The sequence below is a fragment of the Xenopus tropicalis genome, chromosome 7, assembly GCF_000004195.4.
Source record: "Xenopus tropicalis strain Nigerian chromosome 7, UCB_Xtro_10.0, whole genome shotgun sequence".
Taxonomy (NCBI): domain Eukaryota; kingdom Metazoa; phylum Chordata; class Amphibia; order Anura; family Pipidae; genus Xenopus; species Xenopus tropicalis.
Window position 1 is genome coordinate 8,798,012 of NC_030683.2, and position 15,353 is coordinate 8,813,364.

Consider the following 15,353-nt stretch of genomic DNA (forward strand, 5'->3'; position numbering starts at 1 on the left):
TACAGCAGCTTTGTACTAACTGTCAGCTCAAGTCAGGTGCACAGAACAGGGCTGTAGTGCACCAGAGCACTCTGCACTTAAAGGAATACTGTCATGATTTTTCTGGGGGTAAATTTTATTTCTGAATGACACTGTTACATAGCTAATAATTCCCTCTGCCATTTAAACTTGAATTTCTTACTATTGAGTGCTATCATGATATCTACTGGGAGCTGCTATCTTCTTCTCCTACTCCCATGTAACTGGAGGAGTCCCAAGCCGGACTTGGATTTCTTACTATTGAGTGCTATTCTGATACCTACTGGGAGCTGCTATCTTGCTCCCTTCCCATTGTTCTGCTGATCGGCTGCTGGGGGTGAGGGGGGATATCACTCCAACTTGCAGCGCAGCAGTAAAGTGTGCCTGAGTCTGAGCTTTCAGCCAGCGTTACACATTAGAACTGCTTTCAGCTAACCTATTGTTTCTCCTACTCCCATGTAACTGGAGGAGTCCCAAGCCGGACTTGGATTTCTTACTATTGAGTGCTATTCTGATACCTACTGGGAGCTGCTATCTTGCTCCCTTCCCATTGTTCTGCTGATCGGCTGCTGGGGGTGAGGGGGGGGGATATCACTCCAACTTGCAGCGCAGCAGTAAAGTGTGAGTGAAGTTTATCAGAGCACAGGTCACATGGCTGTGGCACCCTGGGAAATATTATCCCTGCTGTGTGTGACTCCTTTACCTGTTCTTTAACTCTTTTAACTCCTTTACCACCATTCATTCTCAGCCTCCACACTGGACTCCATATTTACTGTTCCCAACTCTGCTTCTGTGTTGTAGGAGTCCAAGTGACAGAATCTGGCTCCGTGTCCATAAGCAACCTAATAGCCCGGGTTTCCTTTGATTACCAAGCCATACAGCCGTATTACAAGCCGGGGATTCCTTACCGTGTTGCTGTGAGTTACTCTCTGTTGTGATTTCTGTTCTATAAAGTCAAGGGGCTGCCCCCCCAGCACAACACTACAGTGATAGAGAAACATCTGTATGGGCTGATACAGTATGTCTCTGGGGTTTAAAGGAGAACTAAAGCTTAACAAAGAATTATACTCAAAATGTTATGTTTGGGGGTTCTGAACCAGCCCCCCAGCTCTTTAGCAAGATATGTGCCCACAAAGATGCCCCAGTAGCCCCTCCATCTTCTTTTCTGCTGTGCTCTGCTACTGAGCTTAGGGACCCACTCACAATATAAAGTACATATAGAGCATAAATATGACAATACAAGGCTGAATCGGAAATAATGCTAATTCTCAGTACATGGCAAACCAGAAATGAATTATCTACCCTGTATCATTAGTTTATATAACATATAGTCCTCTTTATGCTTGATCCTTTGTGATGACCCCTTAGCTTCTCAACAGCTGCCCAGAGCCCACTGAGCATGTGCAGTGCCCCTGACACTCCTAACAAGATTCAAGATAATAAGCTTGTGTGACAACTTTGAATGCCTGGATCATTTCTTTTATAGAAATCATGTATCCCCCCCCCCCCAAGCTGGTGCTGTAAGTTCAGTGAATAGAACCATGATCCCCAACCAGTGCCTTGGGGGCAACATGTTGCTCACCAGCCCCTTGGTTGTTGCTCCCAGTGGCATAAAACAAAGGGTTAATTTTTGAATTCCTGACTTGGGGGTAAATTTTGGTTGCTCAAAAACCCAGTATAATGTCAACAGAGCCTCCTGTAGGCTGCCAAACCACACAGGGGCTACCAAATAGGCAATCATAGCTCTTCTTTGGCACCCCTGGAACTTTGTGCCTGCCTGTGTTGCTCCCCAACACTTTTCCATTTTAATGTGGCTCACATGTATAAGAGGTTAGGGAATCCTGGTAAAAAATATGGCAATTCTAACCATATTCGTTTTTAGGGTTTAGATCTCCTTTAGGGTGAAGACACACGGAGCTACTAGTAGCAGCCACTTGTCAAGGCTTCTAAAACAGACAATGCTGATCATTTGCTGATTATTGTCTTTACGTGTGTTTTAGCAGAGGCAATTCTCAGTATTATCTATGGCAGGGTATTTTCCAGAATTTAGTATCTGTGAAAAAGTAGCTGCTACTATGTAGCTCTGTGTGTCTTCACCCTTAAGTGACAACAGTAACTTAGAACCAGTATTAAGGTGAAGACACACAGGGCTACTAGTAGCAGATTCTTGTCACGGCTACAGAAACAGACAATGCTGATCATTTACTGATAATTGTCTCTACATGTGTTTTAGCAGAGGGAATTCTCAGTACTGTGTATGGCAGGGGATTTTCTGGTGTTTAGTAGCCGTGACAAGTAGCTGCTACTAGGTAGCTCTGTGTGTCTTCACCCTTAGGATTACAGTAGCACTGATAAAGTGTAAAGACTAACAGGGGATCATGCCGGTCACAGCAGTCAGTATTAGAATCAGGTTAACAATGATACAATAGACAATGAAAAAGAATGTACAGTGTTTAGAATGATACAGAACCCATGAGGCAATTTGCAATTGGTCCTTACTTTTTATTTTTGTGGTTTATGAATTATTATTGAACTATTTTGTTCAGCAGCTCTCCAGCTATCTGGTTGCTAGGGTTTGCAGTGTTACACTTTCCATGTGTGTGTTTTAGATGACTTTGGTGAATGCTGCCGGAAATCCCCTTAGCAACGAGACCATAGAGCTCCGGGTCAGTGGAAACAATGTGCAGAATCTGACCACAGACAGAAATGGCAAAGTACGGTATGAGCTGGATGTGTCCGGCTATGAACAACCTCAGCTGGACCTACAGGTAATAATATCATCATGGCTGTAGTCACTGCTTAGTATCGAGTACTTTGCAGAGTGTATAAGTCACTTTCTGTCCACTTTCAGGCCATTTATAAGAATGCGGAGACATGTTACGATCCCAACTGGGTGATGCCTATTTACTCTAATGACGTTTACACGGTCACACGGTTCTTCTCTCGCACCGGGAGCTACGTGGAGATAAGTGCTCCCCAGCAGGAACTGAGCTGTGGGAATAGTTACACCATCAAAGCCCATTACTCCCTCAGCCCCAAAGCTCTAGGGAATGTGACCAATGTCTCTTTCTACTACCTGGTGAGTGATGAGGGTAGGGGGGCCTCCAATGGGAGAAACGGGGTGAGAACCAGTTGGTAGCTACAAAACTAACAATGAATAACTGTAATGGAGGCCAGATCCAGCAGTGTTGGCAGCTTATATAGTATCTATGTACCTTCCTAATGTATGGTAGGATAGATACTGAACTAGCATGGTGTCGAGAAGTATTGCAGTCTAACAGTAAAAATGGCATTTGCTACAAGGAGCTATCCAATTCCACCTGTACCTTATGGGTAGAGGGTATATACAGTTGACTTTAGATAAATATTGGGGTATCTGATGTGTAACTTTGCCTTTAACAATACAGGTGATGTCAAAAACCAAGATTGTGAAATCTGGAGAACATTTGGTGGCCTTGAATAGCAGACGTGAGTATCGCTTCCTAGAGCTTATATTTACATACCTTTAGGGCTGGTCTGCATCTAGCGGAGGTTAAAGATAATACAGAAAATAGCATAGAAAGCTATAAAAGTAATAAGTCAATGCTGAGCTGCCCTACTGCACACTTCTAACTAGCACTACCCAAGAGCGGCTCTGGCTTTACATCAGTTCCTCCTTGTGGGGTTTGTTCTAGGGCTCATTGATGGCTTTCTTCCAGTAGTTTTCCTTCTTGACTGTGGTGTCTAGCTTCTATAGTCTTCTCTCTTCTCATGTCTGGCCACAAGTTGGTTTTTACCTTACTAGACTTGCCCTGGGTTCCTTCTCATAAATGTCAATGGATTTTGCCATGTCCACCAAATTTTGGTCCAAAAAAACCTGGGCTATTTCACTTTACTTCTTACCCCACTGCTTTCACCCTGAGGTACAACTCTTTGTCCATCCAAGGTGTTCCATGAGATGTCTATTTGTCACCCACCAACCAGCACGTGCTTCAGAATTGTATCTTACACGGTCATGGTTTCTCCCCCCCATCCCCAGTTTACCCATGGAATCCCATTATTGTTAGTAGTTGCATTGCCCTGTTTGGATTGGGAGGCAGTGTTTTATAGGCCATTCATAGGTTGGGGGGTATGGTTAAGGCATGAACCACAGGCCTTTGGGAAAATACATGACCTAGATAATTCCATATTTGCAAATGCATTTTATTTAATGGCCTCGAACGCAGAAGGAATCCAGAATATAAGAATTATATAAATCCTTAAGGATATGCCTCTTCCTCTCTGTTCCTACAGCTCAGCGTGGCACCTTCAGCTTAAACCTCACGGTATCTCAGGAGTTGGCTCCTGGTTTTGATGTCATTGTATACAGCATGTTGCAGTCGGAGGTCATAGCTCACAAAATCCATCTGAACACAGAGAAGTGCTTCGAACACCAGGTAGGCCAACTGACTCGAGGTGGACATGTACTGAATGCCAGGTTTTGATCTTTCTTTGGGTCTTTTTCCCAAATAATGATATACCAAATATAAAAAGGTAATTATATAATTATTATTTGTTGTCTGTTGATGACATCATCGATATGAAAGTAACTGTGGAACTAGGGGGGTGGGAGAGTTAGGGTGGCCATATATAGGCAGATTTCAGCTGTTGATTCGGGTCCTTCAGACCAATGGGCCTACCTGACTGATATCTGGCCTGAAATCTCGATCGGGTAGGTTTGATTTCCTGTTAGATCAGGGACTTCATCAACTTGCTGATGTGGTCCTCGGCCCATATACCCGCCGTTTTAATTCAATCATCTGGCCCTAGGGCCAAACGATTGAACTAGCCTGATATTGCCCACCTTAGGTGGGCATATCGGGCAAAGATCGGGAAAAGATCTGCTTGTTTGGCAAATGAGTGGACCATACAGTGTATGGCCACCTCTAGAGGATGATGGGGAAGCTATAGTAGATAGGGCAGTGGGATTAGGATGGGGCCACAGGGGAGAAGTGATGGCTCACATAATATACCTGTTGAGAAAATCCCTGTTACAGAGACATATCTAAGAATCTACCTCTCCAATGACAAATGTAAATATCAGACCAAACGGCATCAGTCTCAGACTTGCTTTATTGCAGTGAACTACGTTGCAGAATTTACATCTGGAGTGAACTGCAGATTATAGGACACACAGCCTTATAATATTTAACCTCTTTTTCGAAGGTTTCCCTGAGCTTCTCAGCCTCTCAAGGGACTCCAGGATCCAATGTTAACTTAACGCTAAGAGCAGATCCCAGATCCCTGTGTGGGCTCCTAGCCATTGATTCCAGCCTTATCCTTCTTGGGCCGGGCACGCAGCTGACAGCTGAGAGGGTGAGTGAATAAGAAAAAAACAGATGTTTGTCTAAGCTGCACCTGGATCATTTCGCATTTCACAAAAGAAGGTTTCAATTATCCGAAGGGCTGCAAGTTTAAATCAAGCTTTCTACTACCTGGCTGATAGGATTAACCATAGATGTGAAAGGGATTGTGCGCAGGCAATTACCTATAGTTAATAGGCATGAAGAACATTTTGGTATGGTCCATCATCTTGCAGCGAACCAATGAATGTTGCTGGAATATTTGCAGTGGTGACGAGAATACTGATACAATCAAGATACGATAATCAGAAGCACAAATATTGATCAGGGTGTTTTATTATGACTTAAATGTAGGTACCCCCATATTGCTTGCAGCCACCAGTAATTTGCTGTCCAACTAACAGAAGGTGATTGCTACAGGGATACAGAGTAGCCTTCAGGGGGCTACAGGGGATTCTACTGTAGGCAGCACAGTCATTTGCAGAGGCTCTGAAAACCAGTGTTTAGTACTAATCCGTATGGGACTGCATTGAAAAAATATGGTTTCTGATGGTGGCCCTGCAAAACCACACACTTGTCAAATGTGGTTGCTTCATGGTCATGCGTGGAAGCTTACCTACCCAGGACCACAAATTGTACTAGTGGTGCCAATAAATAATCATTTCTCAATTTGAGAAGATAATCATTTTTGTGCTATGCTCTCTGTTAAAGGTGTACAATGCTCTGCAATACCTCAGCCTAAATGGATATTCCGTTGGAGAATATAATGTAGAGCCAGCAGCGCCTCCATGTATTGATTCCGAAAATCGAGTTTTAGATGATGGTTTAGTCTACCAACCTGTTCAGTTCCCAGGCCAAGGAAACACATACAATGAATTTAAGGTAAGTGGTCTCACTGCTCACAGCTGCACTGTGTCTACTGGGGGGATATAGCAAAGTTATGTATAGCTCTCCAGCCCTATAAGGCCAGTTCCTTTGGCCACATTTGGCCAATGTCTTTTTCCCACTGCCAACTGCAGTTTAGAAGGATATTTTAAAAGGTGAACATCTTCTTCAATTCAAACAGTGAGTGGCCTAGAGCACTATCAAAATAACTCCCCTGGGCATCTATGCAACCATGGGGATCTTCTTCCCCTACTTTAATGCCACTGCACTCCAGGAAATGTAATGTTGGACCTCTTAAGGTGGCCATACATGGTCAGATCTGCTTGTTTGGCGAGGTTGCCAAGCAAGTGGATCTTCTCCAAATATCCCTACGGGTGGGCGATATCAGGCTAATTCAGTTGTTTGGCCCTGGGGCCAAATGATTGAATTGTAACGGTGGCTATAGGCACAGTCGGTTCGGGGACCGCATCCAACTGGAAAATCAAACCTTCCCGATCGAGATCTGGCTGATTTAAGGCAGGCCTGTCGTTAGTGCCCATACATGGGCCAATAAGCCGCTGAATTGGTCTAAAGGACTGATATCGTCAGCTAGAATTGGTCTGTGTAGGGCCACCTTTACTCAACTTGAGCAAGCCATGGTCCTAAGCAAAGGACAGCACAGGAGAGAAGCAGGGTACCCACTTACATATTTACTGTTTAAAGGAGTTGTTCACCTTTTGAGTTAACTTTTAGCACAATGTAGAAAGTAATATTCTGAGACTGGTCTTCATTTTTTACTATTTGCGTTTTTTTTTAGTTACTTCAGTTTTAGTTCAGCAGCTCTCCAGTTTGCCGTTTCACCAGCTATTTGGTTGCTAGGGTCCAGGTTACCTTAGCAACCAGGGAGTGGTTTGGATGAGAGACTGGTATATGACTAGGAGGGGGCCTGAATAGAAAAGCAAATTACAAAAGGTTACAAAAACAATAAAACTGGAGCAATAGTTTTTTTTCCCTACTGGGGTCAGCCATTTAAAAATGCAAACAGTTGGAAGAAGAAGGCAAATAAAGTAATGAAGACAAATTGAACAGTTGCTTAGAATTGGACAGTCAGGTAGGCCAAACAGTCAGGTTTAGGGATATCAAGTTACAATTACTTACAAAAGCAACTCAATTAGTGAAAAAAAAAATATCAGCATGACCTATAGGGAACTTTTATTGTACTATCATATCTTTAAGAGTAGTTTTTTTAATGTCAGTATCACTTTAAGAAAGGGGCAAATGTACTGGAACTAAAATGCATTTCTCAACACTTTCAATTTTTCTTTAGAGCGCTGGCTTGCACTTTGCTACAAATTCATCCATATACAAACCAGAGCTGTGTGGCTTCTATGGTTATACACTAGGATTTTTTCATTCAAACATGGGTAAGATCTCTCAGCTGCTCTGTGTATTATCATTTCCTTATTAACCTGATTCGGGCCCAGGGCTTCTATATTTTTAAAAACACAAAGGGGAAAATTACATTTTAGTTAAACACTTTAAAGGGATTCTGTCAGGATATTTATGGGGCACTTTTAATTTCTAAATGACACTGTTGCACAGCAAATAATTCCCTCTGCCATTTAACCTTTTATTCTTGTACCAACAAATGTATTTGTAGCTGTAATATTGGTGTGTAGGCGCCATCTCAGTGCATTGTGCCTGAGTCTGAGCTTTCAGCCAGCGCTACACATTAGAACTGCTTTCAGCTAACCTATTGTTTCTCCTACTCCCATGTAACTGGAGGAGTCCCAAGCCGGACTTGGATTTCTTACTATTGAGTGCTATTCTGATACCTACTGGGAGCTGCTATCTTGCTCCCTTCCCATTGTTCTGCTGATTGGCTGCTGGGGGTGAGGGGGGTGGATATCACTTCAACTTGCAGCGCAGCAGTAAAGTGTGCCTGAGTCTGCGCTTTCGGAAGGAGCCAGCGCTACACATTAGAACTGCTTTCAGCTAACCTATTGTTTCTCCTACTCCCATGTAACTGGAGGAGTCCCAAGCCGGACTTGGATTTCTTACTATTGGGTGCTATTCTGATACCTACTGGGAGCTGCTATCTTGCTCCCTTCCCATTGTTCTGCTGATCGGCTGCTGGGAATGAGGAGGGAGGGGGGATATCACTCCAACTTGCAGCACAGCAGTAAAGTGTGCCTGAGTCTGAGCTTTTAGAAGGAGCCAGCGCTACACATTAGAACTGCTTTCAGCTAAACTATTGTTTCTCCTACTCCCATGTAACTGGAGGAGTCCCAAGCCGGACTTGGATTTCTTACTATTGAGTGCTATTCTGATACCTACTGGGAGCTGCTATTTTGCTCCCTTCCCATTGTTCTGCTGATTGGCTGCTGGGGGTGAGGGGGGGGGGGATATCACTCCAACTTGCAGCGCAGCAGTAAAGTGTGCCTGAGTCTGAGCTTTCAGCCAGCGCTACACATTAGAACTGCTTTCAGCTAACCTATTGTTTCTCCTACTCCCATGTAACTGGAGGAGTCCCAAGCCGGACTTTGATTTCTTACTATTGAGTGCTATTCTGATACCTACTGGGAGCTATCTTGCTCCCTTCCCATTGTTCTGCTGATTGGCTGCTGGGGGTGAGGGGGGGGGGATATCACTCCAACTTGCAGCGCAGCAGTAAAGTGTGCCTGAGTCTGAGCTTTTAGAAGGAGCCAGCACTACACATTAGAACTGCTTTCAGCTAACCTATTGTTTCTCCTACTCCCATGTAACTGGAGGAGTCCCAAGCCGGACTTGGATTTCTTACTATTGAGTGCTATTCTGATACCTACTGGGAGCTGCTATCTTGCTCCCTTCCCATTGTTCTGCTGATCGGCTGCTGGGGGTGGGGGGGAAATCACTTCAACTTGCAGCGCAGCAGTAAAGTGTGAGTGAAGTTTATCAGAGCACAGGTCACATGGCTGTGGCACCCTGGGAAATGAAGAATATGGCTAGCCCCATGGGAAAAACAGATTACAATGCAGGATTCTGCTGGAGAAGCTCTATTAACTGATGGGTTTCAATGTTGTTCTTTGCTATATTACATTACATTACATATTACATCAGATGTGATGAGTGATTTTTTTTTCTGCAGGCATGCATGCCGCATTTCGGCACTGGCGGTCGCGTCAAACATAGTTGTGGTCGCATTAAATAAGTTGCTTAAAAAAAAGTCAAGGTTGCGTCAAAAGAGTCAGGCACATCAAAAAAAATCATGCAGTAGAAAAGCAAAGCAGAGTGCAGGGGTTCTACACATTTAGTATGATGTAGAGAGTAATATTCTGAGACAATTTGCAATTGGTCTCCATTTTTTTATTCTTTGTAGTTTTTTTAGTTATTTCATTGTCAGTTCAGCAGCTCTACAGTTTGGAGTTTCAGCAGTTATTTGGTTGCTAGGGTCCAAGTTACCTTAGCAACCAGGGAGTGGTTTGGGTGAGAGACTGGTATATGAATAGGAGAGGGACTAAATAGAAATGAAAGTTGCAAAAACTAAGAATAAAAAATAAAACTGGAGCCTCACAGAGCAATAGTTTTTTGGCTTCTGGGGTCAGTGACCCCCATTTAAAAATTGCAAAGAGTTGGAAGAAGAAGGCAAATAATTCAACAAGTGCAAATAAGTGAATTGTTAGAAACAAATCCAACGTTTTGAGCACTGCTGTGCTCTTCCTCACACTTAGGGGCATATTTATTATAATGTGTAAAAAATGGTGACAAAATTTGGCCACTTGAAAATAATAAATAGGTCTAAATACCACAAAAAAATCTAAAAAATCTAAATTTCGCAGCAACACCTTTATCTGCGACTCTGCCTGTGTCTGTGTCTGTGCCTGGCGAGCCTATCTCAACTGTGAGAAAGTCATTCCCTGAAGTCTGGAATTTTGATATAGTGGCTGTTGGGTGAGTCTGTCTAACCTTTATTCCTGGGGAGCTGTTCCTGCTGAATTGTGCTTAGTACAGGGGAATCCTTACACTGCCATAGTTTTATGGTATTTCTCTGTACAGGCTATGAGCAAACTTAGGGGGCTGTTCCTGCTGAATTGTGCTTAGTACAGGGGAATCCCTATGTGCCATAGTTTTATGGTATCTCTCTGTACAGGCTATGAGCAAACTTAGGGGGCTGTTCCTGCTGAATTGTGCTTAGTACAGGGGAATCCCTATGTGCCATAGTTTTATGGTATCTCTCTGTACAGGCTATGAGCAAACTTAGGGGGCTGTTCCTGCTGAATTGTGCTTAGTACAGGGGAATCCCTATGTGCCATAGTTTTATGGTATCTCTCTGTACAGGCTATGAGCAAACTTAGGGGGCTGTTCCTGCCGAATTGTGCTTAGTACAGGGGAATCCCTATGTGCCATAGTTTTATGGTATCTCTCTGTACAGGCTATGAGCAAACTTAGGGGGCTGTTCCTGCTGAATTGTGCTTAGTACAGGGGAATCCCTATGTGCCATAGTTTTATAACATTCACCTTGTCTTTAATTCTTTCCGCCAGTGACACAGGTTCAGCTTCCCCAGCACTGAAAGCCCCAGATACCATCACCCAATGGCAAGCCTCCATGTTCTGCCTGTCAGAAGGGAAAGGATTGGGGGTGACCAAGTATCCGTCCAACTTCACCTCCTCCCTCCCGTTCTTTGTGGAGGTCTCTGTACCCTTCTCCTTCACTCGAGGGGAGATGTTGCTCCTGAGAGCCTTTGTGTCCAACTATCTGAATCAGTGCATCAAGGTAATACTGCACTTCTACACAAACCACAATAGCGCCATTTATACTGCACTTCTACACAAACCACAATAGCGCCATTTATACTGCACTTCTACACAAACCACAATACCGCCATTTATACTGCACTTCTACACAAACCACAATACCGCCATTTATACTGCACTTCTACACAAACCACAATACCGCCATTTATACTGCACTTCTACACAAACCACAATACCGCCATTTATACTGCACTTCTACACAAACCACAATACCGCCATTTATACTGCACTTCTACACAAACCACAATACCGCCATTTATACTGCACTTCTACACAAACCACAATACCGCCATTTATACTGCACTTCTACTCAAACCCCAATACCGCCATTTTATACTGCACTTCTACATCAAACCCCAATTTACCGCCATTTTATACTGCACTTCTACTCAAACCACAATACCGCCATTTATACTGCACTTCTACACAACCACAATACCGCCATTTATACTGCACTTCTACACAAACCACAATACCGCCATTTATACTGCACTTCTACACAAACCACAAATACCGCCATTTATACTGCACTTCTACTCAAACCACAATACCGCCATTTATACTGCACTTCTACTCAAACCACAATTACCGCCATTTATACTGCACTTCTACACAAACCACAATAGCACCATTTATACTGCACTTCTACTCAAACCACAATAGCGCCATTTATACTGCACTTCTACACAAACCACAATACCGCCATTTATACTGCACTTCTACACAAACCACAATAGCGCCATTTATACTGCACTTCTACACAAACCACAATAGCGCCATTTTATAACTCGGCACTTCTACACAAAACCACAATAGCGCCATTTATAATACACTTCTACACAAACCACAATAGCGCCATTTACCTACTCACATTATACTGCACTTCACACAAAACCACAATACCGCCATTTTATACTGCACTTCTACACAAACCACAATACCGCCATTTATACTGCACTTCTACACAACCACAAATTACCGCCATTTATACTGCACTTCTACACAAACCACAATACCGCCATTTATACTGCACTTCTACACAAACCACAATAGCGCCATTTATACTGCACTTCTACACAAACCACAATACTGCCATTTATACTGCACTTCTACACAAACCACAATACCGCCATTTATACTGCACTTCTACACAAACCACAATAGCGCCATTTATACTGCACTTCTACACAAACCACAATAGCGCCATTATACTGCACTTCTACACAAACCACAATACCGCCCATTTATACTGCACTTCTACTCAAACCACAATACCGCCATTTATACTGCACTTCTACTCAAACCACAATACCGCCATACTGCACTTCTACACAAACCACAATACCGCCATTTATACTGCACTTCTACTCAAACCACAATACCGCCATTTATACTGCACTTCTACACAAACCACAATACCGCCATTTATAATGCACTTCTACTCAAACCACAATACCTCCATTTATACTGAACTTCTACTCAAACCACAATACCGCCATTTATACTGCACTTCTACACAAACCACAATAGCGCCATTTATACTGCACTTCTACTCAAACCACAATACCGCCATTTATACTGCACTTCTACACAAACCACAATACCGCCATTTATAATACACTTCTACACAAACCACAATAGCGCCATTTATACTGCACTTCTACTCAAACCACAATACCGCCATTTATACTGCACTTCTACACAAACCACAATACCGCCATTTATAATACACTTCTACACAAACCACAATACCGCCATTTATAATACACTTCTACACAAACCACAATACCGCAATTTATAATGCACTTCTACACAAACCACAATAGCGCCATTTATACTGCACTTCTACACAAACCACAATAGCGCCATTTATACTGCACTTCTACACAAACCACAATACCGCCATTTATACTGCACTTCTACACAAACCACAATACCGCCATTTATACTGCACTTCTACACAAACCACAATATCGCCATTTATACTGCACTTCTACACAAACCACAATAGCGCCATTTATAATGCACTTCTACACAAACCACAATACCGCCATTTATACTGCACTTCTACTCAAACCACAATACCTCCATTTATACTGAACTTCTACTCAAACCACAATACCGCCATTTATAATGCACTTCTACACAAACCACAATACCGCCATTTATAATGCACTTCTACTCAAACCACAATACCTCCATTTATACTGAACTTCTACTCAAACCACAATACCGCCATTTATACTGAACTTCTACTCAAACCACAATACCGCCATTTATACTGAACTTCTACTCAAACCACAATACCTCCATTTATACTGCACTTCTACTCAAACCACAATACCTCCATTTATACTGAACTTCTACTCAAACCACAATACCGCCATTTATAATGCACTTCTACACAAACCACAATACCGCCATTTATACTGAACTTCTACTCAAACCACAATACCGCCATTTATACTGAACTTCTACTCAAACCACAATACCTCCATTTATACTGCACTTCTACTCAAACCACAATACCTCCATTTATACTGAACTTCTACTCAAACCACAATACCGCCATTTATAATGCACTTCTACACAAACCACAATACCGCCATTTATACTGAACTTCTACTCAAACCACAATACCGCCATTTATACTGAACTTCTACTCAAACCACAATACCTCCATTTATACTGAACTTCTACTCAAACCACAATACCGCCATTTATAATGCACTTCTACACAAACCACAATACCGCCATTTATAATGCACTTCTACTCAAACCACAATACCTCCATTTATACTGAACTTCTACTCAAACCACAATACCGCCATTTATACTGCACTTCTACACAAACCACAATACCGCCATTTATACTGAACTTCTACTCAAACCACAATACCTCCATTTATACTGAACTTCTACTCAAACCACAATACCTCCATTTATACTGAACTTCTACTCAAACCACAATACCGCCATTTATAATACACTTCTACACAAACCACAATACCGCAATTTATACTGCACTTCTACACAAACCACAATACCGCCATTTATACTGCACTTCTACACAAACCACAATACCGCCATTTATACTGCACTTCTACACAAACCACAATACCGCCATTTATACTGCACTTCTACACAAACCACAATACCGCCATTTATACTGCACTTCTACACAAACCACAATAGCGCCATTTATAATGCACTTCTACACAAACCACAATACCGCCATTTATACTGCACTTCTACTCAAACCACAATACCGCCATTTATACTGAACTTCTACTCAAACCACAATAGCGCCATTTATACTGAACTTCTACTCAAACCACAATAGCGCCATTTATACTGCACTTCTACTCAAACCACAATAGCGCCATTTATACTGCACTTCTACACAAACCACAATACTGCCATTTATACTGCACTTCTACACAAACCACAATACCGCCATTTATACTGCACTTCTACACAAACCACAATACCGCCATTTATACTGCACTTCTACACAAACCACAATAGCGCCATTTATACTGCACTTCTACTCAAACCACAATACCGCCATTTATACTGCACTTCTACTCAAACCACAATACCTCCATTTATACTGAACTTCTACTCAAACCACAATAGCGCCATTTATAATGCACTTCTACTCAAACCACAATAGCGCCATTTATACTGCACTTCTACTCAAACCACAATAGCGCCATTTATAATGCACTTCTACTCAAACCACAATAGCACTATTTATAATGCACTTCTACACAAACCACAATACCGCCATTTATAATGCACTTCTACACAAACCACAATGCCACCATCAGTTGTCCAACTCAGCCTTTAGATTTTCATCACATTCTACTCATAGGATTATCTTATTTATTGTGGTTTTAAAGACAATTTAATACTGGCTTGGATTTTTCAAATCCTTTTTGTGAGGGAAAGGTAGGGGGACCACTGGTTGGGGGCCACTGCCCTATACAATACTTTGGGAGATTGCTGAATGACCAGATTACATCTAGTTTGGCTCTTCAAGTATGGAAGCGCCTATATATCACTGAGACCCCACCACCCATTCCTGCAGGCTTTGCACCCCTGCCCAGCTTCAAACCAGCCCCACAACGCCACCCTTTAGCCCCAACTCACATAGTTGATACAGGAGGATGGGAATGGGGGGATCGTACAGCACAACCACCTCAGTTAAGGCTCCTATAATTACCCCCACTGCATTATCAAATAAGCCTTCAAACTTGTTTGCACTAAAGGGTAAGTTGGACTTTGAATATTGAGATGTTCTGAATAATGTAAGTCTTCATAAATACAGCACGACTATTCTTGTGTGTATTT

At 42.5% G+C, this 15,353-nt stretch overlaps 1 protein-coding gene across 1 annotated transcript in view; it reads left to right on the forward strand.

Annotated features, from left to right (window-relative positions):
- Nucleotides 1–15,353, forward strand: part of LOC100487580 (ovostatin) — a 44,720-nt gene that overhangs the window by 17,182 nt on the left and 12,185 nt on the right. The window contains exons 11-20 of the mRNA XM_031905760.1: nt 820–935; nt 2,628–2,786; nt 2,870–3,097; nt 3,426–3,486; nt 4,291–4,433; nt 5,203–5,352; nt 6,051–6,221; nt 7,531–7,627; nt 10,022–10,133; nt 10,725–10,956. Coding sequence (XP_031761620.1) covers nt 820–935; nt 2,628–2,786; nt 2,870–3,097; nt 3,426–3,486; nt 4,291–4,433; nt 5,203–5,352; nt 6,051–6,221; nt 7,531–7,627; nt 10,022–10,133; nt 10,725–10,956 — 1,469 coding nt within the window. The remainder of the gene's footprint in view (nt 1–819; nt 936–2,627; nt 2,787–2,869; nt 3,098–3,425; nt 3,487–4,290; nt 4,434–5,202; nt 5,353–6,050; nt 6,222–7,530; nt 7,628–10,021; nt 10,134–10,724; nt 10,957–15,353) is intronic.